Below are 27,840 nucleotides of genomic sequence, written 5' to 3' on the forward strand. Positions count from 1 at the left end.
AAAGTGTTATGAACATAGCTTTAGAAATTTTGAATTCCTTCAGAGGGCAAACTGCTCAAAGGAGACATTTCAAAATTCTATTCAATCAAAATGAACCAGATCTGATATTAAGCACAGATATGAGGTGGCTGAGTCAGAGTAAGTTTCTACAGAGATTTTGAAATTTGCTAAATGAAATTAAAAAAAATTTATTGATCAAAGGGGAGATGATTATCAGCAGCTACAAGACACGGAGTGGTTATGGGATCTGGCTTTTTTGTCAGATTTTACCAGTAAATTAAATTGATATAAATTTGGAATGACAAGAAAAAAATAAAAATGCGGGTGACACGATTAGTAGTATTCCTGCATATAAATATCAATTTTTGCCAATGGCTAAGGATTTCAAAGAAAAAAAATTCTATCATTTTGCAAATATGCTAGATCATTTGCAAAAATATTATTTATTATTAGCCGTATCGCTTGAGGCTTATGCTGCACCAGCCAAATATTTTTTTTGGGGTTACCCTGAGAGAGAGAGAGAGAGAGAGAGAGAGAGAGCTCAGGACCCTGGCTGAGTGTGCCAAGCCCATACTCACCAGATGTAAAATCTTGTTTTTGAATTTAATAGTAAGAAATATGTTTCTGAAATTGAGAAAGTTGTGCATGATTTTGAAACCAGATTCGGTGACTTTAAAACAATTGAAGACAAGACATTGTTCAATATATTTCTTATCCATTTAATGTCAACTTAAATAAAAAACAAATTGCAGAAAAAATCACTGAGATTTTTCACATGGAGAAAATATTACTTGAAAATGAAATTATTACATTGCGAAACAATATCTTCCTAAAAGCCAGATCATCAGAAAAAGACTTTTGGAAATATGTTTGCCGAGAAAAGTACCCAAATGTAAAAAAATGCAGTGACCTTTTAAATTCCTGTTTTGAATTCCTGTTCCACATATCTATGTGAATTGGCCTTTTCGTATTTGAAACAAACAAAGACGAAGAATTGCTATTCGCTTATGGACTTGCATACAGAAGATTCTTTACTGTTGGCCTTATCATAGTATATCCCCGATTTTGAAAGCTTGGCAGATGACATGAAGACACAAACTTCACATAAATTAAAAATTTAAATATATGTTCATTTAAAATGAGAATTCTGAATTGTAATTAATTTTAAAATTTATAAACAATTTTCAATGTGTTCATTAACTTTTTTAACCATGTGCAATGAAATTCTTGAGATGGTAGATTGCAGCACATTTTGAAGAAAAAAAGTAGGTCGCATCACAAATTAAATTGGCTACCCCTGCTATAGCCAGTTTCTCTTCCAACTTCCATCTAACAATAATATCAGTTTCTTACTTTGTTTCAGTTTTTTGCTATTTGTGTTGCTACATTTCTTAGTGTTTAATGTTTATTCTTTGGGGGAAGACTGGTGAATCCAGATAAAATGTTTGAGATCTTTTCTTTTATTTAAATTTAACTTAACTTTTGCCTCTATTAAATCAATTTTTTTTACCAATGCAGAATATATGTGGAACTTATTTTATTAATAATATTATTTAGCATAATAAACAGCAGAGATTATCTTATGTGGTTATGATAGATTTTGTGTATATCCTACCAGCCATTTGAGAGTTTGTTCCAAGGTGTTTTGGTGTAGCAATGTTCCAGTAAATGATTATTATTATTAAAGCAATTTTAGTTACCAACTCTGTATGTTTTTGTTTTTAAACATTAGATGCAATGAGGAAACAAATGTGACAACTTTATGTACATCCATAGAACACTCTGAAGCCAACAATAACACAAAAGTTAATTCAAATGATAATAATGACTCTGATTGTATAATGGGACGAAGAAGAAGTGGATTCCTTGATTATTACATTAGCTTAGAATGTGCTACTAAGCAGCACAAAGAAACCACTCCATTGATTCAAAATGTAAGTGGGGATCACAGTATTACATCAAAAAAACAGAGGTCAAGACCAAATACACCTGAAAGGTAAGATATTTTTATATGATTATTTAAACTCGCATGCATGTTTTTGTTTTATATTGTTTTTAGAGGATTCTATTTGTCTGAGTCAGTTAATTTATGAAATAACTGACTCAAAATTATTTTTGAAATAGTAAGTTTTTTTGATAACTAAAATAATAGTTCATTGTTTACAGTTACTGGTTTCTTAACAGATTTATTTTCCTGTACTGATTTTTAATAAATTAAAAATGAAAATAAGCAAGTTTTTTTGTTTTATATTAGTAGTACAGTAAACCCCTCACTAATACGGATTAATTGGGGGAGAGGTCATCTGGATTAGGCGATAATCCAGATTACTGAAGCAAAAGATCGGCCTAAAAGACAAACTTAATACAAATAAATGGAAAATTTAACGATATAGGTAGTGCTGATGAAAATAAAGTATCACTGTAGAGGCTATATTTAAAGGTGCCTCCATAGCCAGGTGGGCAGGAGCTTCAGTGCGTAGCACACGCTTCTTGATTAGACCGGGGTTCGAGCCCGTCATCACCAAATACGGAGGATGCGGAAAGGTCAGGGAATGACCACTGCATATCCCGGAGCAATATGGCCTTAGTTGCTAATGCTCCTAAAAACCAAATAACAAACAAACAAACTTCTTGATTAGACCGGGGTTTGAGGCTGTGACCACCAAATACGGAGGATGCGGAAAGGTCAGGGAATGACCACTGCATATTACTGGAGCAATATGGCCTCAGTTGCTAATGCTCCTAAAAATCAAATAACAACAACAACCTTTATTTAAAAAAGTATAAAAAGGCAATGCATTTATCTATCAATAGATGGATAAATGTACAATATTTTCTTTTTACATATATATCAAGTGGCATTCTTGTCGCACAAAAGTGCCACTTGATTGTTATTGTGAATACCACTTAAATACAACTTCTTCCAGCAACACTTCTTTTGGATTTTTTAATGTCTGCTATTTGATACATTACTTTATATTTAATATCACTCCCCACATTGAATTTTAAAGCAAATGCCATTATAGATTCTTTTTGTTTTTTAATATCTAATACAATTTGTTTCCAGTACCAAATTCTTCAGCAATTTTTTTTTTCCAGGAACATCATTTTCAAGTTGTTCTATCACTTTGAGCTTGTTAATGATAGTTAAAGTAAACTGTTTTCTTTTTATTCCAGTTTTCAATTCTTTAGAATCCATAATTAGCATTAGCATTAACATTAGTAGAGGCATATGATGCAAGAAAGCAAGCTTACTAGCATCAGCCAAAAAAGAAAAAACTCCTTCCCATTTTATCCATCCATTCACTCCAAATTTTTGTCTAGTTCTGCTTTGAACTTATTTAAGTTGCTGACCTTCACTCCAACAAATGGAAATTTGTTCCAACTATCAACGACCCGCTGGCTAAAGGTGAATTTTCGCACATCTATTCTACAATTGTCTTTCCTCAATTTGCATTTATGTCCTTTCAGGTGAATAATCTGGGCAAATGGAAGAATCCCATTAGCATTGAGCTTGCTCAATCCATTCAAGGTCTTATATACTTCAGTTAGATCACCTAACAGGTGCCTAGTCTCCAAAAGCTGCAGTTTGCAGAATTTATGCCTTTCTTGGTAACACCAACCCCTTTGTTCCACTCACCAATTTTGTTGCCCTTCTCTGTACTCATTCCAGCAGCTCTACATCTTTCTCAAAATGAGGCCTCCAGAGCAAGATGTGGCATTGCCTTATACAAGGGGACAATCACCCCCTTATCCCTGCTAGCAAAATTCCCGTATATCATTGACAAGACACCATGAGCTACTCTTGCAGCCTTTTTACACTGCTCAGAAAACTTCATATCTGACTACACAATTATCCCCAGGTCCTTTTCATTCTCCACTACCCTAAGTGTAGTACAACCCGGTTGATACATTACTCTTGGGTTACTGTGCTACTCATATGCAGTACTTTACATTTGTCAATGTTAAATTTCAGTTGCCACCTCTCAGCCCATCTCCTCAACTTTTCTAGATCCTGTTGCAGTGGCGTATTAACAACCCTGCCAATCTTTGTATCACCTGCAAACTTCAACGTTAACCCTGATATACCTTCATCGATATCATTGATAAATACTGAAAACAAGAATGGTCCCAACACTAAACCCTGGGTGACTCCACTAATTACATTAGAGAAGAGCAGTGTCCATTTATAGCCACTCTCTGTTTTCTCTCACTCAACCATCCTTTTATCCATTGTAGCAACTTGCCCTTAATGCCATACTGCTCCAATTTGTACATTAGTTTTCCATGTGCCATAGTATCCAAAGCTTTCATAAAATCCAAGTATCTGATATCAAAATTATTCTTTGCATCCAGTTCCTTTGTCTGGTCCTTGAGGATGTCACAGGTATTCTCTCAGATATGCCAGGAAAGCTGTACTGGCTACCTGAGAGTCTAAAATGCTGATGGAACTGATATTCAGGTGATATTCAAGTCAAGGTGACCAAATTTCGGTGAAGTCCAGACGGTCTGTGACAGCCAAATCCTATTCTTGCACCTTCATGATGGTGGGACTGTTACTAATCCTGGGTATAACCTCCATGCACAAGCACACTGTGGGTGACCATCCAGGTGTGAACCAACGTAAGCAGAAGTTGAGGTGTGGCACCCACACCACATGGAGGAATGCCACCCTCTGTGTTACCAGGCAATACTAGGTGGTAGATGACTCTCATCAACTGGTGCAATACCACCAATTTGTTTATTGGAGGCTCGAACTGGTGGAACCTATGTTTAGTCTCCAGAGCTAAGTTCCGGTCAACTCTTCCCCACCTCTTCCATCATGCAGTATGACTGATGACTTTTGAAGTTATGACGAACATCATGGCGAGATCCAATCTTCCCACATTTCAAGGGTACAGCTCTAAAACGGTGTTCGCAGGCCAGCCGCTTGTTAGTACACCGGACCAAACTTATTGGCACCTCTTTAGGAGGCTTCCGGATCAGCTAGTATATAATCTTGCTACCTCTACTCTGCCAGATAGTGACAGGAGGGAGTCCAAGTAGTGTGTATGCGGGGGGCATTGTCGAGGCCACGTTATGTCAAGGATCTGGGTATATCCTTACCATGTGTACGCCATATTCAAAAATTTCATTACTTCATACAGCATGTTCTCCCCCCCATTTTTTATTACTATTGAATACACCATGAATTGTCAAACTAATACAGTAAGCTTATCTGCAAAAAGATCTAAACCTCCTAAACACTTAACTAGTTCATTTCACAAATATACGTGGTCTCAATTCTAATCTCAACAATGTCCATTTCCACTTGCAGTCTGCCAAACCCCATGTACTTTTTCTGACAGAATCTCAGTTATTGGTTGATTCGACCACAGCTCATCTCAGTTGCCCAAATTATTCGCTGTATGATTCCTTTCATCTCAAAGGTGGTACTGGTGTATATGTCCATTCTGATATTCCCTGTCAGAGAATTGATAATTTGGAATCTCCTCTATTCGATCTTCTCTGACTTAAAATCTCTCTACCTCATTGTGTCAAATTCATCTGTTGTCTCTACCGTTCTCCCAACTCCACTAATCACTTGGAGCTCTCTGACTTCCTCTCTTTGCAACTTGACTTTCTCCAGTCCAACTTTCCTAACAGTGAGGTAATGTTCTTTGATTTTAATGTTCACAACTCCAGTTGACTTCCGTTTTCTAGTCACACCGACCCAGCTGGTCAAGATGCTGAGGCTTTTGCAAATTCTAATGACCTTGCACAGATTGTACATTTACCTACAAGAATACTGGACAATCCTAATCACACAGCCAACATGCTTGATCTTTTTCTCACAAACAACCCTTCTAAGTACACGGTCGAAGTGAGTGGTTCTTTAGGCATCTCAGATCACAACTTGGTGATTGTCTCCTCTCTATAGGAGCCTTAATCTCATGGCTATTCCCAGCCTCGTGTTGTTTGGCATTACAAGAATGCAAAATGGGATGACCTGCGAGATTTCTTTTCTTAATTTCCTTGGTCGGACTACTGTTTCAAAACTTCTTATGTCTATGTTTGCTCTGATCGTGTCAGTGAAATTATTCTCGTAGGAATGGAATCCTTTATTCCACACTCCACTTTAAAATCTCGCCCTTTATCCAAACCTTGGTTTTCCAATAAATGTGCTCAGGCTGTTGAAGAGAAGACTGTTGCATATCGTAATTGTCTTGTTTCCAATTCTTCAGCTTCATTTTCTGCCTACACCAAAGCTCGCAACAAATGTAAAGCAGTCATTAATCAGTCCAAACTAGATTTTGAAGAGGCTAAGAGTAGAAAACTTGCTTCTTGCCCTAATGGTAGTCGAGCATTCTGGTCTCTTGCCAAAGCTATTGGCCGCAACTTTTGCCCATCTCTGCTCCCACCTCTGTCAAAACCAGATGGTTCTGTTTTTACTTCAGCCAAGGAAAAGCTGACCTGCTAGCATCCCATTTTTCTTCCAACTCCTGTATTAATGATCTTGGTAAAACACCTCCCACCATTCCTAACACGCTCCATTCAATGCCTCCTGTGGTCTTCCGTCAAAAGGATATCAGAAGGATTTTGATGAATCGTGATGCTAAGAAAGCTCCAGGTCCTGATGGTATTTCTCCACTTGTTGTCAAAACCTGTGCTCCTGAACTTAACCGTAGTCTTTGCCCCCCTTTTTCACTTTCGTATTGCAAAGGTGTTTCTCCTTCTGCTTGGAAATTTGCTCATATCCAGCCAGTTCCTAAAAAGGGTGACAAATCCCTCCCATCCAATTATTGTCCCATTGCAATTATTTCTACTCTTTCTAAAGTAATGGAGAAATCAATTAACCGCCAACTCTTAAACTACCCAGAAACCTTCCGTCTGATCAACGATCACCAGTATGGATTCCATCAATGTCGATCCACTGGTGATATTCTGGCTTATGTTACTCATTTATGGACTAATTCAATGGAAAGGTTCGGTGAAACACAAGTAGTTGCTCTTGACATCTCAAAGGCTTTCAATCATGTTAGGCCTAAAAGTCTTCTAAACAAGCTTCCAACTTCTGGTTTGCCAACTGTTTTTTGTAATTGTTATCCAGTTTTCTCTCTGATCGCTCATTGAGGGTGATGGTAGATAGCTCTTTGTCTTCTAACTTCTCCACTAATGCTGTTGTCCCCCAAGGTTCAGTTCTTTCCCACACTGTTTTTAGCATTAGCATTAGCATTAGTAGAGGCATATGATGCAAGAAAGCAAGCTTATTCAGCATCAGCCAAAAAAAAAAAAAAAAAACCCTCTCCCATTTCACCCCTCCGTTCGTTCGAAATACCTGTCCAGTTGAGCTTTAAATTTGTTTAGGCTATCAACTTCAACAACAAGTGATGGAAGTCGGTTCCACCAGCCAACCACCCGCTGGCCAAAGGCAAATTTCCGCACATCTATCCGACATCCGTCCTTCCTCAATTTGAATTTATGCCCTCTGAGGTGATTATTCTGAGAAAGATGAAGAATCCCATTGGCATTGAGCATGCTCAAACCATTCAAAGCCTTATACACCTCTATCAGATCACCTCGCCGGTGCCTAGTCTCCAGACTCTGTAATTTGCAAAACTTAAGCCTTTCTTCGTAAGAGCAACCCTTTGTTCCATTTACTAATCTTGTTGCCCTTCTCTGTACCCGTTCCAGCAGCTCTACATCCTTCTTGAAATGAGGCCTCCAGACCTGTATACAGTACTCAAGATGTGGCCTAACCATTGCCTTATACAAGGGAATAATCACCTCCTTATCCCTGCTAGAAAAATTCCTGTATATCATTGACAAGACACCATGAGCTACTCTTGCAGCTCGTCTGCACTGCTCAGAGAACTTCATATCTGCCTGCACAATTACCCCCAGGTCCTTTTCATTCTCCACCACTGTCAGTGTAGTACCGCAGAGTTGATACATTGCTCTGGGGTTACTGTTACCCATATGTAGTACTTTACATTTGTCAATGTTAAACTTCATTTGCCACCTCTCAGCCCATCTGTTCAACCTTTCCAGATCCTGTTGCAGCAGCATAGCGTCAGTAGTGTCCTTAACGACCCTGCCAACCTTTGTATCATCTGCAAACTTAGACATTGAACTTGATATCCCATCATCAATATCATTCATAAACACCGAAAACAACAATGGACCCAACACTGAACCTTGAGGAACTCCACTAATAACATTAGTCCACGTTGAGCAGTGTCCATTGATTACCACTCTCTGTCTTCTGCCACTCAACCATCCCCTTATCCATAGCAGCAATTTGCCTCCAATGCCACACTGCTCCAATTTGTGCAGCAGTCTTCCATGTGCAACAGTATCAAAAGCCTTTCTAAGATCCAAATATATAATATCAAAGTTATTCCCTGCATCCAGTTCTTTTGTGACTACATCATAGTATCCAATCAAATTGGTCAGGCAAGACCTGCCCTTAACAAAACCATGCTGTGTCTGAGCTATAACTGAATTCTTGTCTAGATGATCCTGCAGTGCTTCTTTAACCAGTGCCTCCATTAATTTACCTGGAACAGAAGTTAAACTAACAGGTCTATAATTACTTGTGTCAGCCTTTGATCCTCCTTTGTGAATTGGGGTTACATTTGCACATCTCCAGTCTATGGGTACCTCCCCTGAGTCCAAAGAAGCTCTCATAATTATGGCTAGGGGTTTGCATACTTCCTTTGCTGCCTCCTTTAATATAACTGGATAGATCCCATCCACCCCAGGTGCCTTTTTTATGTTTATCCTCAACAATCTCTCCTCCACTTTCCTCTCAGTTATTACAAAATCATCCAGCTCACTGCCAATGTTTACTTTACCTACATCATTCTCCTTCCTGAATAACTCCTCATGCGTGAATGTAGATGCAAAATACTCGTTTAGATTGTTAGCCACCTGAGCAGGATCCTCAACTGTTGAACCATCAATATCCAGTGGACCAATCTGATTCATCCCTTTCCTTCTTGAGTTCAAGTATGTAAAGAACTCCTTTCTGTTTTTCTTTGCATCCTTTGCCAAGGATTTTTCGTAGTCTGCCTTTGCCTGCCTAATCTCCTTTGTGACTTGGTTACAGACCAACTTATATCTATCATAGGCTTCCATGTCACCCATTAATTTGTATGTATCCCATGCATTTTTCTTCTCTGCCACATGTCTCATTAGTCCATCTGACAACCATTTAGGCCTAAACCTTGAACAATATTTCTTAGTTGGTATGTAAAGCCTGGTAGCCACCAAGATTAGTTCCTTGAATGCTTCCCATTTTGAGTTTGCTGTTGGTAACGTCATCAGTTGGTCCCACTGTATAGAATTTAAATACTGTCTCAGACCATCATAGTCGCCTTTACGAAAACAAAAACCCTTCCCTTTACCTCTGATGGTAGTTACCTCCTTGAGTAAATCCCACTTCAACACACTGTGATCACTGCCACCTAGTGGTTCATTTATCTGCAGGTTCTTAATGCATGAAGAATCACTACTGATAATCAGATCAAGAGTATTGCTCCCTCTTTTTGCCTCACGAACATGCTGATGTAGAAAACAATCATCCAATAAATCCACAAAAGCCTTGCTAGTGTGCGAGTGACCAACCCACAAATTCCAGTCAATATCTGGGAAATTAAAATCCCCCATTATAAGACTCTCTGATTTACTGGCCCACTCTATTTCCCCTGTACAATATATTATTATACTCATCAGAGTCATTAGGCCTATAGCACACTCCTACTCTCAATTTTGATTTCCCTATGCTTATGTCACACCAAACTGACTGGACACTGCTCTGTCCATCGATGTCAACTGGCTTCACTTCCTTTGACTTTATGTGTTTCATAATTAATAGCATAACCCCTCCTCCCCTCCTGTCCTGTCTATCCTTTCTATATACATTGTATTCCCCAAATTCCAGTTCCGCATTACTTATATCTGTGTGACACCACGTCTCTGATATCCCAACAATATCTGCCTTTGATGTTTTGAGCAATACCTCAAATTCATCAAATTTATTTACCAAACTACTAGCATTGGTGTACACGCAGGTATACATGCACCTGTTTCTTTTCTTAGCTACCCTAACACAACCCATGTGTTTACTTGTAACGCAATGACTACCAGCAGTCTCTGAAATATCCTGCATCTTGTTTTTCAGACTTCTGCTCATTTGAATAGAAGCAGTGCAAGAATCACTTCCACCTCTGCCAGTGGCTACTGTCAATCTATTAGTCCTTGTATCCCCCCCAACTAGCAGTTTTCCGACCCACCTAACACTGCCTCGACAGCATCAGCAAAAATTCTTGCACCCTTTCTATTTAAGTGTATCCCATCCCTGTAGAAGCAATCTCTCCTGTTAACAAGTACAGTCCAGGCTGAAAAAAATTCTACCCCTTGAGCCTTGCACAATCCCTCCAGGGCCGAATTGATCGACAAGGCTCTCATCATATACTCCCTCCTATCGTGTCTGGGCAGAATTGCAGACACTTTCAAGTTCAACCCTAATTCACGGCTTTTTTTCAACAGTGACCTGTACTTGCTAAGTAATTCCGCCGGTCTCCTACTCTTAATATCATTAGTTTATATCATTATATAAACTAATGTTTATATAATGTCATTATATAAATTTTATATATTATATTTTATATATTATATTACTTAATATCATTATCATTAATTTCCTTTTGTATATTAATGACCTTGTTCCGTTGACTGGAAATCCTATCCATAGTTTTTCAGATGATAGCAAATTGCATTCCACTTTCCATTTTGAAAAACCTTGCCTTGCAATTAACCGCCAACTCTTAAACTACCCAGAAACCTTCCGTCTGATCAACGATCGCCAGTATGGATTCCATCAATGTCGATCCACTGGTGATATTCTGGCTTGTGTTACTCATTTATGGACTAATTCAATGGAAAGGTTCGGTGAAACACAAGTAGTTGCTCTTGACATCTCAAAGGCTTTCAATCATGTTAGGCCTAAAAGTCTTCTAAACAAGCTTCCAACTTCTGGTTTGCCAACTGTTTTTTGTAATTGTTATCCAGTTTTCTCTCTGATCGCTCATTGAGGGTGATGGTAGATAGCTCTTTGTCTTCTAACTTCTCCACTAATGCTGTTGTCCCCCAAGGTTCAGTTCTTTCCCACACTGTTTTCCTTTTGTATATTAATGACCTTGTTCCGTTGACTGGAAATCCTATCCATAGTTTTTCCGATGATAGCAAATTGCATTCCACTTTCCATTTTGAAAAACCTTGCCCTGCTCAATCAGCTTCAACTTCTCAAATATCTGCTAATAATTCCTTAAATGCCTATCTCCAGGTAATTCTTCATTGGGGCAACGGCAACTTAGTTGACTTCAATCCGGCTAAAACTCAGTCTTGTCGAAAAGGATTCTTCTGCTCCTATGCTTATCTGTGGTGACACTCTGATTTCTATGCAAAATGATATATCTCTTTTGGGGATTACTCTGACTTTTATTCTCTCTTGGCACAAGCACATTACAAATATTGTTTCCTCTACATCTAAAAAACTTGATTTTCTCTTTGACTCTCGGTGTTACTTTTCTTCCAAACAGCTGTTCATTCTGTACAGATCGCAAATCCGCCCTACCATGGAATATTGTTTCGACATCTGGGGAGGTGCCCCAAAACCTCAGTCAGGCTTCTAGATTCCATTCAGAAGAGGGTAGTTAGGTTAATTAGTGACTCATCTCTAACAGAATCCCTCCACTCACTGTCTCGTGGACTTACTGTTTCTGCTGCATGCCTTTTCTACAGATACTTCCCCGTGTACTGTTCTTCTGAATTGGCTTCTATAATTCCCACTCTCTCTCTTTCAAAACAGTCCGGACACGTGCCGCCACCAGCCGACATCCATTTACTGTCCAACTTCAAACTAACAGAACCAATTGTTTATCTTCCTCGTTTATTCATTCAACTGTCGTTTTCTGGAACAACCTTCCTTCATATGTATTTCCTGAAAATTACAGTCTACAGAAGTTCAAGTCTAATGTTAACAAATATCTTCTTTCGTCTTCTCAACCTCCAACCCAAACATGGTACTAAGTACTATGGGTTTTAATACCTCTCGTGATTGGGGTTTTCCTAAGGGAGGGAAAAAAACCACATCATAGTAGCCAATCAAATTTGTCAGACAAGACTTCCCCTTAACAAACCCCTGCTGGGTCTGAACTATAACTATAATAGATGATCTATAATAGATGATCGTGCATCACTTCCTTAACTAGTGACTCCATTACTTTCTCCGGAACAGAAGTTAGACTAACAGATCTGTAATTACCCATGTCACCCTTTGATCACCCTTTGTGAATTGGGGACACATTTGCACATTTCCAGCCCATGGGGAGCTCCCCTGAGTCCAAGGAAGCTTTCATAATTATGGCTAAGGGTTTGCTTACTTCCTTTGTCACCTAGTTTAATATAACTGGATAGATTCCATCCACCTCATGTGCCTTTCTTATGTTGAATTTCTCCTCCACTTTGCTCTCAGTTATTACAAAATCAATTAGCTCCCTGCCAGAGTTTGATAAACTTCTGCCCTCCAGTTTCCTCCAGTCCCCATCTAAATCAGTTTATTGAACAATAAACTAATTTAGATGGTTCGTAAAAAAGAGATCATGCGGGCAGCAGCAGAATCAGTTATTGCGAAGTCGTGCTGTAGAGTGGTTGTTTTACGTTTGTTCTGTGTCGTAGTAATCGGATTCTGAAGAAATTTTGCTTGCAGTTGTTTACACTAGATACATATGTATGCATCTTGTGGGTTAGAATTGATTAAAAACTGTACCAAACAGTGCACTGATTTTGGTTTCTCCTTCCCCTTTTTTTCAGTACATTTAAGACCCCTGTCAAGATGCCACGTAAAGATTTGTCACTTTCATCAAAAATCACTATTCTTGACAAGATAAAAAGTCAACCTCCTAACATCAGTCATCGTCAGCTAGCGGATATAATAAATGTGCCAAAATCTACAATTTCACGACTGCTACAGCACCAAGAAAAACTTAGAGAGGAGTGGACATTGCACGTGGATTTAAAGAAAACGTCTCGTAAGCGAAAGAGGGAAGGCAAAGATCCAGATGTCGAAGATGCTTTGAATCAATCGTTTTCCACTGTATCTAAACGAGGAGTGCGTGTAAGCGGCTCTATGCTAAAAAACAAGTTAGAAGAGTTGGCCAAAAAGCTAGGTCACATAAATTTCAAAGCGACGGATGGTTGGTTGTCTCGATAGAAGTGTAGACATGACATTAGTTACAAAAAAGCGCATGGCGAGAAGGACAGTGCTGATGCTACGAGTGCTGAGCAATGGAAATGTGAAAAACTGCCAGAGTTGCTTAAAAAATTTAGTGGGGATGACATTTACAATGCCGATGAAACAGGTCTATATTATTGTGCTACGCTGGATGGTTCCCTCATCTATCAACACATAACACTGTCTGGTTCAAAGAAAGCAATGGATCGTGTAACACTGTTGTGCTGCTTAAACATGTCAGGAAATGATAAACTCAAACTTTTGGTTATTGGTAAAAGTGCCAAACCTCGTTGTTTCAAGGGGCTTACAATAGGCAGTTTGCCAGTTTCGTATTATGCCAATAAGAAGGCGTGGATGACCACATATATTTTTACGCAATGGCTAATGAACTGGGACGCGGAACTGCAACGGAAATCCAGAAAAATTCTGTTGATATTGGACAACTGCACCGCACACTCTAATGTAGCTGGTTTAAAAAAATATTGAACTGGAATTTTTACCCCCTAACACCACATCCCTGATACAGCCTATGGACGCGGGAATTATAAAAAATTTGAAGACCTATTATCGCGGAAAGCCGGATAATCACATCCTTGAAGCAATTGAGGAAAATCTGCTGACATCATCTTCAAAATCAATAGAGGTTAGTGCAAAAGTTTCAATGTTAAAGCTGTACAATTTATTGCCGATAGTTGGCGAGTAATAACCAGCAAAACAATTCGGAATTGTTTTGCTAAATGTGGTTTCACGACTAATTGTGATTTAGACGCGATAAGCTGTACAGAAAATGAAATGGCTTTGAAACTGCAACAGGTCGAAAATTGTGCAGAATTTTTAACGATTGACGATAGCCTTCAATGCCACGATGAAAATGAAGATTATGAGGAAACGATTATTGAACAAATTGCGGCAAAACACTTAGAGACACCAAAAGACCAAGAAAATTATGACGATGATATACCTAAGCGAGTGACTAACGAGGATGCCAGGAAATGTATCGCTGAATTGAGATGTTATTTCATGCAGGAAGGCAATGAAGGCAGTTCTTTATCGGCATTAGATACCTGCGCCGACTTTGTTCAATTGCCATCCATAAAGAGAACACGTCAGGGTACACTTCATAATTTTTTCAAAGTAAGAACCCTTAAGGAATGTGTAACCTTTGCTTGACACGGACATTATTCTGTACTGTATCTTCATTTTACACATGTACATACATACATTTTGTTTGCTTTTAGCTTTAGTTATTTTTAAATAAATGTTTGTATAACTTAAATACAATATAACTTAAATACAGTGTGCTTTCTTTAAATATCACATTCCCTTTATTTTATTCATACCTTTTTTGCCTCCGTTAGAATGTGCTTTTCAGCTCATTAAAATTTTGCGTAATTGGGGCAGCCGCTTAATTGGGCCAAAGTGATCTGTCCCAATGTGTCCCGATTTGCCGGAATCGACTGTATCGTATATCTACCATAGGCATGTGTGACAATTTATATGTGTCCAATACATTTTTCTTTCCTGCCACGCGTCTCATTAGGTCCTTTGACATCCATTTAGGCCTAAACCTTGAACAGTATTTCTTAGTTGGCATGAAGAGCTTTGTAGCTTCCAAGATTAATTACTTGAATGCTTCTCATTTAGAATTTTCTGTTGGTAACATCATCGATTGGTCCTACTGTATATAATTTAAAAACTCTCTGAGACCACTGTAGTTACCTTTATGAAAATAACCCTTCCCCTTACCCCTGATGGTAGTTAGGTCTTTAAGTAAATCCCACATCAGTACACTGTGATCACTGCCACCTAGTGGTTCCTTTATCTGGAGATTCTTAATGCATGAAGAATCACTGCTGGTAATCAGATGAAGAATATTACTCCCTCTGGTTGTCTTTCGAACATGCTGCTGTAGAAAACAATCATCCAATAAATCAACAAAAGTCTTGCTGGTGTGTGAGTGACCAATCCACAAGTTCCAGTCTATATCTGGGAATTTAAAATCCCCCATTATAAGACAATCTGATTTACTTGCCCACCCTATTCCCTGTACAGTTGTTCATTGTACTCATCACAGTCATTTGGCCTATAACACATTCCTACTCTCAACTTGTTTTCCCAGTGCTTGTGTCACACCAAACCGACTCAATGCTGCACTATCCACCCATGTCAACTGGATGCACTTCCTTAGATTTTATGTTTCTTAACTAATAGCATCACCCCTTCTACCCTGTCTATCCTTTCTGCACACATTGTACTCCCCACATTCTAATTCTGGACTGCTTATATCCATGTGGCATGACATCTCTGATATTCCAATGACCAGCAAGTACTTCAAATTCAACAAATTTATTTACTATACTCCTCGCATTGGTGTACATTAAAGTATACATACACCTACTCTTACTCTTAGTTAATGAATTATATGATATGAAATATGTTAACTTATTTACTTATATACACATAAAGAAGTATGCAAATGAACCAATATAAGTAATAACATCTGTTTGACTCAGAGGTAACAATGATACAGAACAACATGCAAGACAATGTAATCTTTGTTCTGTCTCTCTGTGTGCAGTCAATTAGTGTCCAATCAGAGTGAATCATCTGCCTTCCTAAATCCGGTGTGTCTTTAAAAGTACTCAACTGTGAATAGAATTTTTCATATTTTGATCTGGTTTATCTGATATCCGGATTACTGTAACTGGATTAGCGAGGGTTTACTGTACTCTAAACAAGTAACCATAAACTTTTCAACAAAAAATAAATGAAAAAGAAATAAAATAACTATATAAGTAATAGCTAAACGGTAAATATAAATTGTTAATTGATAACTAGATGGAATTGGTTTATAAATCTATATATTTTCTGAGTATTTTTATTCTCTTAACCTTGTCTTTTCCTGCGACTTAAAGTAATTCAGCTATCATACAAAACCTTTTAATGGCATACATTTGCAGACTTTAATTGTAGATTATGTAATAATTTAATTATTTTTTTGCTGTTTGTTTTCATAGACTGATAAATCTAATATGGAATAGTTAAAAATCATACTGAATTTATGTGAATTATTAAGTGGCAGATGTGTTACATAAACATAACATTTGTTTGAGATAGAAATTTGTGTTTGTGACATGATGCACCTTATCATAATTTTAGCTTGTAAATAATTAATATTCCACATCCACCTTATTTTTCCATTAATTTTATGTCTTCAGAAACTTCTCTACAGCCAGAAAGCCATTTTTCAAAGTATTAAATCATTTCCCCTGTTTGACTGGTAAAACCTCGGGTTGTTTTACTAAGCAAATGCTATATAACAGGTATGACATTATATGTGAGATCCAATCTCTGATATATCTGAAAACCTTGAGATCTATATAGGATAACCTTCCAAGTCATGAGAGCTATAATCCTTCAAAGTGTTTAAGTGAATTATGTTTAATAAAATTTGTGTATGCAATAAAAATTTACTTTTCAGATTGGATAATTTTGAGATCACAATTAATATCTTTGTTTTAACTTAATGTTTTAATTTAATTTAATAATGTTAATAAGTTTTAATGTTAATAAATTTAAGTTTTTAATTTAATGTGCTCATTAATAAATAAAGGCATATTATGAAAATATCAAGTAAACTCTCACAAAATGACAAGGAAACCACTGTAAATGGAGGGAAAAAAAAAAAAACAACAGGTGAATTTGTGGTCATTTTCAGGTATAATCTTCATTAAGAACAGTAGTGAAACATTGCATGAATAAAGACAATTGTCAGAGATGATTTTTAGTATTTTCCTAAGACAGACACATCTGTCTACATATTTCTTTATGAATAAAAGTTAGAAACAGTTCATCATGACCCTCCTAACCTAGAATGTTAGGTGGGTCGGAAAACTGCTAGCTTGGGGGGAGACAAAGACCAATAGATTGACAGTAGCCACTGGCAGAGGTGAAAGAGATTCTTGCACTGCTTCTATTAGAATGAGCAGAAGCCTGAAAAACAAGATGCATGGTATTTCAGAGACTGCTGGGAGCCATTCCGGTACAAGTAAACACATGGGTTGTGTTAGGGTAGCTAAGAATAGAAGCAGGTGCAGGTATACTTGCGTGTACACCAATGCTAGGAGTTTAGTAAATAAATTTGATGAATTTGAGGTATTGCTCAAAACATCAAAGGCAGATATTGTTGGGATATCAGAGACGTGGTGTCACACAGATATAAAGGATGCAGAACTGCAATTTGGGGAGTACAACGTCTACAGAAAGGATAGGAAGGGGGGAAGGGGTTATGCTATTAGTTAAGAAACACATAAAATCCAAGGAAGTGAAGCCAGTCGACATCGCTGGACAGTGCAGTGTTGAATCAGTTTGGTGTGACATAAGCATTGGGAGATCAAAATTGAGAGTAGGAGTGTGCTATAGGCCTAATGACTCTGATGAGTATAATAAGGAACTGTACAGGGAAATAGAGTGGGCCAGTAAATCAGAGAGTCTTATAATGGGAGATTTTAATTTCCCAGATATTGACTGGAATTTGGGGGCTGGTCACTCACACACTATTCAACTCTAGCAGTAAGCTACAGAATCTTGAAATAACTGGGAGTAAAGTGGAGGAGAAACTGTTGAAGATAAACACAAGAAAGGCACCCGGGGTAGATGGGATCTATCCAGTTATATTAAAGGAGGCAGCAAAGGAAGTAAGCAAACCGTTAGCCATAATTATGAGAGCTTCCTTGGACTCAGGGGAGGTACCCATAGACTGGAAATGTGCAAAAATGTGACCCCAATTCACAAAGGAGGATCAAAGGCTGACACAAGTAATTATAGACCTGTGAGCTTAACTTCTGTTCCAGGAAAATTAATGGAGGCACTGGTTAAAGAAGCACTGCAGGATCATTTAGACAAGACTTCAGTTATAGCTCAGCCACAGCATGGTTTTGTTAAGGGGAAGTCTTGCCTGACCAACTTGATTGGATACTATGATGCAGTCACAAAAGAACTGGATGCAGGGAATAACTTTGATATTATATACTTGGATCTTAGAAAGGCTTTTGATACTGTTGCACATGGAAGACTGCTACACAAATTGGAGCAGTGTGACATTGGAGGCAAATTGCTGCTATGGATAAAGGGGTGGTTGAGGGGGAGAAGACAGAGAGTGGTAATCAATGGACACTGCTCATCGTGGACTAATGTTATTAGTGGAGTCCCTCAGGGCTCAGTGTTGGGTCCATTATTGTTTTCTGTATTTATAAATGATATTGATGATGGTATATCAAGCTTAATGTCCAAGTTTGCAGACGATACAAAGGTTGGCAGGGTTGTCAAGGACACTACTGACACTATGCTGCTGCAACAGGATCTGGAAAGGTTGAGCAGATGGGCTGAGAGGTGGCAAATGAAGTTTAACATTGACAAATGTAAAGTACTACACATGGGAAACAGCAACCCCAGAGCAACGTATCAACTCTGTGGTACTACACTGACAGTGGTAGAGAATGAAAGGGACTTGGGGGTGGTTGTGCAAGCAGATATGAAGTTCTCTGAGCAGTGCAGATGGGCTGCAAGAGTAGCTCATGGAGTATTGTCAATGATATACAGGAATTTTTCCAGCAGGGATAAGGAGGTGATTATTCCATTGTATAAGGCAATGGTCAGGCCACACCTAGAGTACTGTATACAGGTCTGGAGGCCTCATTTCAAGAAGGATGTAGAGCTGCTGGAACGAGTACAGAGAAGGGAAACAAGATTAGTGAATGGAACAAAGGGGTGCTCTTACGAAGAAAGGCTTAAGTTTTGCAAATTACAGTGTCTGGAGACTAGGCACCAGCAAGGTGATCTGATAGAGGTGTATAAAGCCTTGAATGGTTTAAGCATGCTCAATGCTGATGGGATTCTTCCTCTAACTCAGAAAAATCACCTGAGAGGGCATAAATTCAAATTGAGGAAAGACAGATGTAGGATAGACGTGCGGAAATTTGCCTTTAGTCAGCGGGTGGTTGGTTGGTGGAACAGACTTCCATCCCTTGTGGTGGAGGTTGATAGCCTAAATAAGTTTAAGGCTCAGCTGGACAGGTATTTTGAACAAACAGAGGGGTGAAGTGGAAGTGGGTTTTTTTTTTTTTTTTTTTTTTTGGCTGATGCTGCATAAGCTTGCTTTCTTGCATCAAATGCCTCTACTAATGCTAATCAATTTCTTATAAAATGCTAAGTAGTATTAATTAAAATGATTAGATATTTGATTGCCACTCATGAGTTTTTTTTATATATTTTTATTTCCTGTTAATCATTGTTATTTTGAATCATCAAATTTTTCAGTCCCTATTTCTCTGGTAGCTGCAGTTCAAGTTTACAGAGCCAGAATTTTGCCAAGTCTACTATATAAGTAAACATGATGCACTATGTGTTATGATTTTCTTTTGTTGAATTATTATTACTATTATTATTAGTAATGGCAAATGATGCAAGAAGCAAGCTTATACAGCATCACCCAAAAAAAAAAAAAAAAAAACGCCCACCTTGTCTCTCCCTCCCTTTTAATAAAATCTGTGTGATTCTCCTTTAAATTTGTTAAAACTACCCACTTCCACAACACCAGATGATAGTTTGTTCCAACAATCAGTTTCTCTCTGGCTGAAAGCAAATTTTTGCATACATGTCCTTTTTCATTTTATGATCCCTTGTGTCTGTTATCTGAGAAAAAAAGTAAGAATTCCATCATCATTAAAAGTTTTCTCAGTCCTTTTAAAGCCTTAAACACTTAAAACACCTCTTTTTTTTTTTTTTTTTTTCCTCTCTCTCTCTTCTCTTTTCTTTTTTCTCTTGCAGTATTTCTGAAACAGATATAAGCTGATTTTATTTAAATAAGAAGAAAAAGGAAAAGAAAACAAGGAAACACTTATATGGCATGTTTGCTCTTATATGTTTAGCTGCACTGGCTGTACAATTGTTGTTCTGTCCCTTGACACAAAATAATTGTTCTATGTTTATTATATTTTGTTGTTTTAGATAAAGTTAGTTTACATTCATTTCAGAAGTACACAAGTGATGTTTTAGGCTAAACCGAGGGTAAGGAACAGCTTAACTATTGAGAAAAAAAGCAGTTGATTAGGCAAGTTTTAAATTTAGAAATCATAGAATCTAAATGACAAATTTAGTCTAATTTTTAACAGCAAATTCAAAAATTTCAGCTGAAATATGACAAAAATGTTTCATACAATAAATGATCTGAACATAAAAATAAGCAGGAAAGCCTGATGGTGGCTTTTAATTGAAACACCCTGTATATTTTTTGAATGTATAAAGAAAACTTTTCCTCTAAATTTATACGACATTACTGATATAAAATCAGTAAAACACAGCAGTTATTTTCAAGAAGTACTTGATAACTTTCTTTTCTTTTTAACAGTACCAGACAGATTTTACTTTTAAATACTTTTAAATGCTCAGTACATCAGTTGAGCTGGAACTCACAGGAGTGCAATTCCATTCGATAATGTTACACTTTAAACATTAATCCCAAAGTATTCTGTTTGTTGAACTTCCCAGAAAAGTTTTCCAAATTGTTAAAATGTTAAGATTTTCAAAATGCACTACATAATTTGAATATTTCAGGGTGAGTGGATTTAAGATTTGATTCATGAAAGAATTTTAGATTCCCACGGTCCTGTTATCAGGTTATTTGGATAAATTACCTTTAACAGACATGCATTGTGTTTCTTATATAGTATGAATCAGAGCTGTAATACTCAATATGTTCTACGTTGATAATAATATTAGTAAAATAATAAGAGGAGTTTACCTCAATAGAGTACGTAGAACACTTCCGTAATGTACTGGTAAGTTGTCGATTTTTTCCCGTTTTAACGATTTTTTCCCGTTTTGAACGGGTTTTTCCTGTTTTAATTTCTGGAGGGTATCATACGGAAGTGTTCTATGTACTATATTGAGGTAAACTCCTCTTATTATTTTACTAATTGTGTTTCTTATATAATTTTTGCCCAGATGTTCCTGCAGTATATCCTTAACCATATAGCAGGCATTTCAAAAAAGGTATTGCAGTGGTTTTGTTTATGTATATTGTTCGCTAGAGGTTTCTGAGATAAAAGTCAAGAAATAATTTTAAATAGGAAACTGAAATTTTTTTTATTCTTAATTCTGATGCATGCCATATTAGATAATTAACAAATTATATCTTTAGTATAAAGTGTAACAATGCATTTTTATTAAAAAATATGTTGTAAAAAAACGAGTCTTGTGTGCAGCTAAATGTGAGGGTAGTAAATCCAGCAAAAATATTTAAACTTGCAAGTAAAAAAAAGGAAATCAAAACTCTATAGAAAATTAACACAGGAGCAGGGACTGGGTGAATTTTTTGTACAAATACAGAGCCATAACATAATTTTAATAGCTATTTTATTTTAATTAATTTATTTTTAATTGCTAGGATATACAATATAATGTGTTCACTAGACAGTCTTGAAATCCATAATTTTCCCTGCCACACCACAGAAGCTTAATTTGGAAGACTGTAGTTATCCATTTCATCCTTGGAACCATCTTTGTGAATTGGAGAGATATTTGCACATCTTAATTTGATGCGATTCCACCTGAGTCAAGAGATTCAAACATTAAAATAGATAAGAGTTTGGCAGTCTGTCCTGCTGCTTCTTTTAATATCACTGGATAAATCCTATCAGTTCTTGATGCATTTTTTTTTATTATCCATGACACCTTTTCTACCAATCTAATTTCAGTGATTATCTGAACAAGTGGTACCATCCAGTTAAAAAAAAAAAAAAAAAAAATTGAGCAGCAGTCCTCAAAAGTTGTGCAGATGTATAATACAGGAAAATGAAATGACGAGCATGCCAACACAAGTTGGAGAACCTAGATTCAGATATTTCACACAGACATCAGGAACTGAGAATTCTTAGAATAGTAAGCATTTCATATTCAATCTAGAGCCAGTACCATAAACAGGAATGGAGGAAAGTAATCGTCCCACCACTGGTAATTTTTACTCACAAATTCTCTCATCAGGGGACATTTCTTTTCCTATCACATCGGAAATCAAAAAGAAGCCATACTTGATATCAGATGGCTAGCTGCCATCTAGTTTGAGCGTGACTAGAATGAAAGCACTACCCATAGCCTTGCATCCTCACCGAGATCTCTCTCTCTCTCTCTCTCTCTCTCTCTCTCTCTCTCTCTCTCTCTCTCTCTCTCTCTCACACACACACACACACACACACACACACACACACACACACACACACACACACACACACACACACACACACACACACACACACACACACATTGTTTCTTCCATTAGTACTGTTTCTGAATCATTGGCATATGGCTGTGATCCAGAAAGAAATGTCTGGTCCTCTCAGTGAAAGGCTTCGTCTCCTCTAAGACCCAAAAAAGCTAGACAATTTTGATAAATGTGAAGACCATGCCTATTGTATTTTTTGACTCATGGGTATTGTTTGCTCTGAATTTTTCTCATATGGTCAAAAAGGGTGAACCAGGTATACTAAAAGACAGTTCTACAGTGACTGCACAATGCTGTTCATAGAAAATGCCAGAAAATTGGGCTTTGGGGAATTGGTGCTTGCATGATAACAGTACTCCTACAAGAAGTTCCAAACTTAAAACCCCTTTAAAAGAGTACTGATTTTCATTAAGTGAGGAAATTATTTAGAATGTGACATAGGAGCTATTAACAATCCCAAAAGAAGCCTATCAAGAATGCTTCCAGAAATTGCAGAAGCATTAGAATCATTGTGTATGGTGTTAAGGAGACTTCTTTGAAGGAAATCTGTCTGAATAGCCAATAAGCTTCATTATTTCCCAAATATTTATCTTTCTGAACTTTTTGATCACTCACATCATGTATGATGTATAGTTTGAATGACAATGGCTGTTAATCTTGATTAAGAGAAAGTAATGAGAGACATATATCCCTGAATGATTGTTGTTGAATTGTCCAGTTATATCATAACATGAGTTTGGTTTATTTTAAGAAACATACTGCTTCATTAGCTGCAACAGCATTTCTGTACGTTCGTACATGTTTATTTTGTTTCATCATTATTTTGGAAATTTTATAAAAGTGCTATAAGAGTTCAAACACAGTAGATTTAAAGGATTTTTCACTGGCACTTGAGAATGCTATTTCTTGAAGGAAATCAACAGAGTACAACTTTGTATAATTAGCCAAGCTCGTGTACATAGCAAAACATTTGTTAAAATTCTGAAACTAGTGTGTATACTGGTTTTGGTTTGTATGCTGTTGTTGAAGTAGTATACTAGAAAAAATTGCATTAATTTACTTTAATACAAAACAGATGGGGCTACAAGGAAACTATTTTTTAGTAGTTGGTTACTAAAGTTGAAAAGCACAGAAAGCCCAGCTATAGCAATTACTGTTGATATAAAAGATATGTATTTGAATAATTGAATCTGCTACTTTAAGAATAGATGAATAAAATAATAAACTGTATTGCCATAGATTAAGAAAGTAAAGTTTTTGATATGTCAACTCAAAAGACTTAATTTTTCATTCTTTTTGATTCTGTAAACATTTAATATTAATTAGTTGAAGATAATTTGGATGATCCAGATGTGTTTGTGTTTAAAAGCACTTAGTTTCAAAAACAAAATTTAAATGTTACTTTTAAGTATTGTTGGTATCATCTTCAATCTGATCAGTCTTCTTCATTAAAAAAAGTATATGAAGGATTTATTCTAATTTTATAACATCTTTTGTGTTGTCAGGGATGCTGTTAAGTCAGACAATTCTGAAGAAGAAGTTGTAAACATTCCTCATATCCATGGCAGTATCACAGATGATTTATATGCAGTGCCTGTTCGAAAGAACCTTCAAAAGTGCCAGGAACAGAAGCGAGATGAACAGAGGCCAAATATGTCCATATGCAATAATGTTTCCAATACAGACTCTATATCTAGAACCGCTCTAGACAGACATATTCTCAAAGAACAGATATTACAAGATGAAATGCTGCCAACTGGTTGGGAAAGGCATGAGGGTGAATATACTATTTTTTGAGATAAGCATGTCACATAAAGAAGTGAATGATATAATTTTCATTCTTATTGATGTAAAAATTATCTACATATATTATAACATTTCTATTTTTTTGTTTCAAAATTATGACGTGTAGTGTAACATGCAGTCATATTTGTAAAAATTTCCAAATATGATTGCAATTATATATGAAAAAATTCCATTTTCCTAGATGACTAGAAATATTCTGTTGGTGAAAATGCTCTCTACTTAATTTCTCGTTTTAGTCCTCCAACCCTTTCTGTTTTGTTTTTCAAATTTTTAATTCTTTAAGGGAATTTCCTCCTAGCAGACTCTTGTTTTTCAGATACAGGTCATCTTGCTATAATGTTTGATCATGTTCTGGGGGGGGGAACAACAACGGTGCATAGTAGAAATGTATGTGATAATATGCACATTTTTTTTGTCTAACAGTCTGGGATAGTTTCCTTAAAAGCTATAAATTGTCTATACTTACCCCAGTTTCAAACTTAATTTCATATAAACTTTAGTTTTTTAAAAATTTGATAACATAATTATGCTATTACATTTTTATTTAATAATTCAAAAGTTATTAAATAAAAATTTATTGAAATAAAACATTCATTAACCATTAAAAACAAAACATCGTTTTGTTTTTGATGGTTAATTTTTCAGTTGGGGAAGGGGAGAATCTTCTAATATTGGGCCTGTTTATTTAAAGAATGAATGCAAAGTTGGTTGCCTAGCTATCTTTTTTTTAATTTTTTTTATTTTTTTTTATCTTCTAAAATAAATCTTTTTAAAAGAATATCCATTATTCTTTTGAACATGCAGCTTTTTTTGACATTTAAATCCATGTCAGAAACCAATTTTACAAAAACTTTAATAAAACTTCCATTTTTATTTTAACTTGTAATGCTTTTAATTTTTTTGAAATGCTGTTATCTGTTTTTTGCACTCACTGTTTACAAACAGCAAATGCCAAAAAAGACAAATACAAAAAACACACATAAAAAAAAAGAAAAAAATATATACATTAAAAAAAGTAAAAAAAAAAAAAAAAAAAAAAGAAAGACGAATACACATTCTTACTACACGTACTGTAGTATATGTAGTAAGAATGTGCATATATAGGAACTGTATATAAATTTTTGTACACAAAATATATAACAGATCAAAATATGTAACATGCACTCACAAACAAACAGACTGAAAGAACATGGGTGAGAAACTGTAACATTGTGGCTTGTTGGTTTTGTATGTGTAACTTTGAATTTTCATGCACATAATGACAAACAAAGTGTTTGCCATTTTGTGTGAACATTTTGTCATCCTATTTCGGTTTTTAAGTTTAAATCCCCTTATGTGTGTTGTCTGAGAATAAGTAAGGATTTTATCTGAATTTACTTTAGCCAATCCATTTAAAGCCTTAAACACTTCAGTCAGGTCTCCACACAGGTGTCTGGTTTCCAAATGCTGCAAGACTGAAGCCTTTCATTGTAGGAATGCCTTCTTGTTTCCTTGACTAATCTTTTTACTCTTCTCTGTATCCATTCCAACAGTTCCACATCCTGCTTCCAGAACTGTATGTGATACCCAAGATGTGGGTAAGAATGGGAGGTAATTATCCCATTGTATAAGGCAGTGGCTTAACCATTGCCTTATACAATGGGATAATTACCTCCTTGTTGCTGTTGGCATAATTTCTGAGTATCATTGACAGAACCCCATGAGCTGTCCTAGCAGCCTGCATTTCTCAGAGAACTTCACGTTGGACTATACACTTATCTCTAGGTCTCTTTTGTTTTCCACCACCTTCAGTGTAGTACCACCCAATTTTCATGTTATTCTCGGATTACTGTTGTCCGTGTGTGGTATCAATGTTAATCTTTAATTGCCACTTCTCAGTCTTATCTGCCTAATTTTTCTGTGTCTTGTTGCAGTAGTGTGCTTTGATTCCTATCATTAACCATCCTGCCAACCTTTGTATCATCTTCAGACTTAGAAAATAAGTTTGATATGCCTATCATTAATAAATATTGAAAAGCAGCAAGGGACCCAGCACTGAATCCTGAGGAAGCCACTAATATTATTAGTGGCTTCCTCGAGGTTCAGTGAGGATACCACTAATAACATTAATCCAAGAAGAGCAGTGTCCATTAATAACCCATCCTCCATCTTCTGCCACTCAACCATCTCTTTAACCATAGCAGTGACTTACCCCCAATGCCACAGTGCTCCAATTTGTACAGCAATCTTTCATGTGGAACAGTGTCAAAGCCTTGTGGAAGTCTAAGTATATAATGTCAAAATTATTTTTACATCCACTTTTTCCACCCTTTTTGTGCATCCATTACTGCATCATAGTATCAGATTGGTTATAAAGATCTCCCTTTAGGTACTGCATTTGATTATAGTTGGGCATTGTTGAACCCCTACCATTTTTATTCTCTAATCTCTAAAGTTAGCATTAATAGTGGCAAGTGATGCAAGAAAGTAAGCTTATACAGCATTTTCCAACACACACACACACACACACACACACACACACACACACACACACACACACACACACACACACACACACACACACACACACACACACACACACACAGCACTTCCCACATTACCTGTCCATCTCCTCTAATAGTTTGTCCAGTTCTTCCCTGAATTTATTCAGACTACCCACTTCGACAACATCAGATGGAAGCCTGTTCTCACAGTCAACTACCTACTGGCTGAAGTAGACCTGCACATCTCTCCTGCAACCAACCTTCCTCAATTTGAATTTACTTCATGTAAGTGGTGGTGTGTGCAATTCCCATTGTTTTGACCAAAAATATGTAGTCAAGAGTAAGTGAGGGAAGATGTGTGGTACTAAATGCAAATTAAACTAGAACCATCTGAAATTGACTACTTCAATTATTTGCTTTCAGAAAGAAAGAACTTGTCCAGAACTCATTATTCATCAAGTTTGAAGCATGTGAATAAATTTTAAATGTATTAATCAGTAATTGTAATTTTCAATAATTTTAATCAATAAATTACATAAATTTTAATCAATAAATTACATAAATTTAATTAAATAAATTAAATGTTTGAGTGAAATGAAATCAGAGTGAAAAACAAATGATAATATGATATCATTTGGGACACATTTTGATACCTACTTTGGAAAAGCTCTGTACTAGTCAGTTGGCTAAATATATAAACAAGAGTGAGTGATGTTATAATAATTAAAAACTATTATTTCTCCCAGAAAATGTATTGTATTTTCTTGGAGCCATAACTGTTTTTATGTATTGCTGTTGTATGGGGCTGACTTATTTTTTATGAAACTAGGATTTTGCCAAAAAAAAAAAAAAAAAAATAAAATAAAATAAATAAATAAATAAAAAACCTGCGATAGTGGCAACTGTAAACTACATTAAATCCATTATATATATGGGAAGTATAATGGGACAGGGTTTCCCAAACTTGACATAACTGGGAATCAGATCTTCGG

General features: G+C 36.4%; 1 protein-coding gene across 7 annotated transcripts in view; it reads left to right on the top strand.

Moving 5' to 3' along the window:
- The window catches only part of LOC150088024 (protein Fe65 homolog), a 437,915-nt gene that overhangs the window by 258,011 nt on the left and 152,064 nt on the right, over positions 1–27,840 (top strand). For all 7 annotated transcript variants that reach the window (XM_090370536.1, XM_090370537.1, XM_090370539.1 and 4 more), the window contains 2 exons: positions 1,733–1,996; positions 24,065–24,336. In XM_090370536.1, coding sequence (XP_090226662.1) covers positions 1,733–1,996; positions 24,065–24,336 — 536 coding nt within the window. The remainder of the gene's footprint in view (positions 1–1,732; positions 1,997–24,064; positions 24,337–27,840) is intronic.

The sequence above is a fragment of the Mastigoproctus giganteus genome, chromosome 3, assembly GCF_048544385.1.
Source record: "Mastigoproctus giganteus isolate SK-2022 chromosome 3, ASM4854438v1, whole genome shotgun sequence".
Lineage (NCBI taxonomy): Eukaryota > Metazoa > Arthropoda > Arachnida > Uropygi > Thelyphonidae > Mastigoproctus > Mastigoproctus giganteus.